At 31.4% G+C, this 3,674-nt stretch overlaps 1 protein-coding gene across 1 annotated transcript; it reads right to left on the reverse strand.

Annotated features, from left to right (window-relative positions):
- Positions 1–1,498: 1,498 nt before the first annotated feature.
- LOC132742563 (uncharacterized) lies at positions 1,499–2,864 on the reverse strand. Its single transcript, XM_060731003.1, has 2 exons — positions 2,595–2,864; positions 1,499–2,000 (listed from the first exon to the last, which is right to left on the reverse strand). The coding sequence occupies exons 1-2, from the start codon at positions 2,761–2,763 to the stop codon at positions 1,735–1,737; spliced, it is 435 nt and encodes a 144-aa protein (XP_060586986.1). The 5' UTR covers positions 2,764–2,864; the 3' UTR covers positions 1,499–1,734.
- Between the last annotated feature and the right edge of the window lie 810 nt (positions 2,865–3,674).

Here is a 3,674-nt window from a genome sequence, read left to right on the forward strand (position 1 = left end):
TTATAAACAACAGGTTTACCCTGAACAAAATACCACGAAATTAATAAGGATTACAAACCCGAACTGCAATGGAAGTTCTAAATTTAGAATGACTTGATATTATTCAGACATACTGTGTATAACTTCTCCGTGGTACAGTGGTAACGCGCTCGCTTCGTGAGTGAGAGGTCTCGAGTTCGAATCCCAGTCCAGGAAACTTTTTTTTTTGTTAAATTCTTTTTTTTAAGTGTTTTTGTTAAGGAAGTAGCCATGATATACAAAGATAAAGTGTGGCTGTCGTAAAAAAAAGAACATAAATGATTTTTTGATGCAACTCTAGTTATGCAGAATTCCGTATGTTTCAAACTCTGGTGCCTTACAAAAGGAATTATAATACATAAAAATAAACTTATACAGGAAAATGCATACAGATATACAGTACGATTTAGATTGCAAAGATCAGAAAATACCACAGAACTTGCAGCCGTTTGATTCTTTATAAATATACATGCTTATAGTAAGCTCCAGGATTATTTACATCTGTGTTAAACAACAGTTAAAGTCGTTACAAGCCCTAATTTAGAATAATATGGTTTTCTTCAGGCCGTTCACATATAAATTCACCGTGGCTGAAGGGTTTTCGGGCTCGCTTAGGAAGCGAGAGGTCTGGAGTTCAAATCCCAGTAAAGGTAACTTATTTTTTTAAATTGTTAAAGTCAAATAAACATTGGATTGAATATCAGTGTTGCAATTAGTCTTATAGCCAATTTACTACAATTAAAACGCTGGAAAGCATTGGTGGCACTAAACATATAATCTCACAACCTGCACCTTTCTTACATTCTGAGACCCAAACAAATTCAGCGCCTTCTGTGCTTTGATTATCTAAATTTCGCATTTTGTTTGTTATTTTGATTATTTTGTCCTGTTGTATTTGTTTTTTGTTTTTGATTTTTCTAAATTCAGAAAACAGCTTATTACAAATTTGGCTGCTGGCCAAATAATCTATTACGTCATATATCAATATATTATAGATCTTGCTTTTGTTAATCAGTATTTCATTTGTTTATGTGTTTATGATTAGCAGCTTTTATTTTAATTGTATAATAATAAACAAGTTTATAAATAAGTTGTTTATATTCGAATTAGAATCCCTCTGTATTCTTTTAAAAGTGATAGGGAACTCCTAATTATATCATTTTATTAAATTTTATACGCGTTATACAAACACATTTGCCAAAATTAGAATATACTTGATAGATACTATCTAAAATGGCACTTTGTTTCTATATATGTGCTTTGTACACGTAACTATGATAATTATCGTATGTTTATATTGTTATGAGGTATTAAGGTCAAGGGCCTTATCGCTCTAGTCCAAAAAAAAGTTAAAGTTAATATTATCTTTTCTCTTTCATCTATATTTCTCTATTTTGGAAATCGTTATCATATTGAATTTGTCATTAGATATGTTTAAAAAGCAAAGAATATTTAAAAATATTAAAACACAAACAAACAATTATAAATATTAGTTTATTTGCATCAAACATTTCATTATAAAAGCAAAATTTTACTAAAATTACATCAAACACACATATACAGCTATGACGAATCATTACTAATAATTAAATTATATAGTTTCTCATTTATACTATGAAAATTGGCTGCACATAGTGATAATGATAATTGTCTTAATGTAGTGGGTGTGGTTTTAAGTTCTACCCACTTATGTAATAAATTAATAACTAAAGTTTTCTAAAATATCTTTTCCGGGTCTATGTCCCGTGTGTTGCTCTCCTGGTATATAACAGCATCCGATAGACCTAGACTTTCGAACAATGGGATTGGTTCATGACATATGTTTGTTGCAACTTCTAGGATATATTTATCAGATTTGTCTATATGAATATCTTCTGGAAATGTGAATTTACTGCATTTACACTGATTGGGTAATCTGCATTTGCAAATGTCTTTGCGTTTCTCATTCCAGGATTTTATTCTTCCAGCCTGTTCGGAGTTTACTGCAAAAAAGAAACAAATTTACTTATAAAACAGGATAAAGAATCATATAAAACATAACACGTAAAAGACAGTACACATATGTACTTATCATACCACTACACAACATAATTATACATGTTTTTGTGTGTGAGTTTATTCCATTAGATTCACCAATTTACTTCCTGTCATTTATATATTAACGCTATATGTTTCAATCTTTGATATGATTATGTTGTGTTAACAACTGCACTTAGTATCAACAGCGTGGCAAATATTTGTGAAGCAAAAACTAAGATCTATATCAAATATAAGATTTAATTTTGGCACCATTGTTAACAATAAAAGGTAAAACAAGACAGCTTATAACTAAATCATCAATATAATTATGCGCAGACACCAGTTTCAAAATCCAAGACTATTTTTCATTCATTTACATAGCCTGTCAAAAACGTCAATGAGTACATTAATACAATATGCCATTAGCAAATTTGAAAAAAAAAGTATTTAAAGTTGTTTAAAAAATAAAAATCAATTCTAAAAGTTTTAACTTCACATTAAGGTATACTCTAACTTACATATGTTTATTTCCATATTATTTATATTTTGTAACTTACCCAATGCGTCCAAATGATTTGTCGGACATTGTTGAGAGAGTTCTGCCCTTACTTGTTGATCTATCGGTAAGGGAAGTTCGGCTCTTACAGGCGTTATCTGGAAATGTGTCTCTTCTGATCGTAGGTACAAAGATGCATCACTTTGATCGGTGTGTGCCAGGGTGTCCATTTCAATATCATTATCGTGCGATAAGTCATGTCTAGGTACTCTGCTATAATAACTGGGAGCATGCCCTGAAACAACAATCAAAATTTTTTAATGAAATTCACGTTATGGTTTTTATTTGTTTGGGTCGTCAGACCAAACAAATAATGGTAGCGAAATTTCAGAGTCTAATGTTGTTAATTGCAAATGCCGAAAGTAGTCCACTTTTTTGGAGCGGTTACTTCCCTTTTGTATGTACACTAAAGCCGAAAAATTCAGGGGAGATCACTGCGTAAAGATGGTCAAAGACAGGCGCATCAATTTTCAAGCAAAGTAATTCCCGAATGGTCAAAGATTTCTAATATTGTTTTATTGTATTTTCTGATCGAAAATAACTAAATACAAAGCGGACATTCAATCTCTGACACAGAAGTTTACTACAAACCTAACAACAAGTAGTTCTCAAAACAGCTTAAAACTAGCGATTTAAAAGAAAGAAATATTTTATTTTGTTACAAGTATCCAACAAATTACAACGCATTTAAAGTTAAACAATAGCGTTGGCTTATAGAATTGTCAATAAATGCACAATCACAAATTACGCGGATGAATATGATTTTATCAATGAAAATACTATTTTTAGCCATGTAGATTACCGAATACTACACAAACCGAGTAGTGGAATATATAGATTCTACATGCCGGACTGTTTGGGCGCGAGGATTTTCGCTAAAATATTTACTTCAATTATAAACAACAGGTTTACCCTGAACAAAATACCACGAAATTAATAAGGATTACAAACCCGAACTGCAATGGAAGTTCTAAATTTAGAATGACTTGATATTATTCAGACATACTGTGTATAACTTCTCCGTGGTACAGTGGTAACGCGCTCGCTTGGTGAGTGACAGGTCTGGAGTTCGAATCCCAGT

The sequence above is a fragment of the Ruditapes philippinarum genome, unplaced genomic scaffold, assembly GCF_026571515.1.
Source record: "Ruditapes philippinarum isolate M1 unplaced genomic scaffold, ASM2657151v2 ctg14457_1_1_1_1, whole genome shotgun sequence".
NCBI classification, from domain to species: Eukaryota; Metazoa; Mollusca; class Bivalvia; order Venerida; family Veneridae; genus Ruditapes; species Ruditapes philippinarum.

Coding starts and splice junctions, on each gene's coding strand:
- LOC132742563 (XM_060731003.1), bottom strand. CDS start 2,763: ATGGACACCCTGGCACACACCGATCAAAGTGATGCATCTTTGTACCTA. Junction 2,001..2,594: donor AAATCATTTGGACGCATTGG/GTAAGTTACAAA, acceptor TCTTTTTTGCAG/TAAACTCCGAACAGGCTGGA.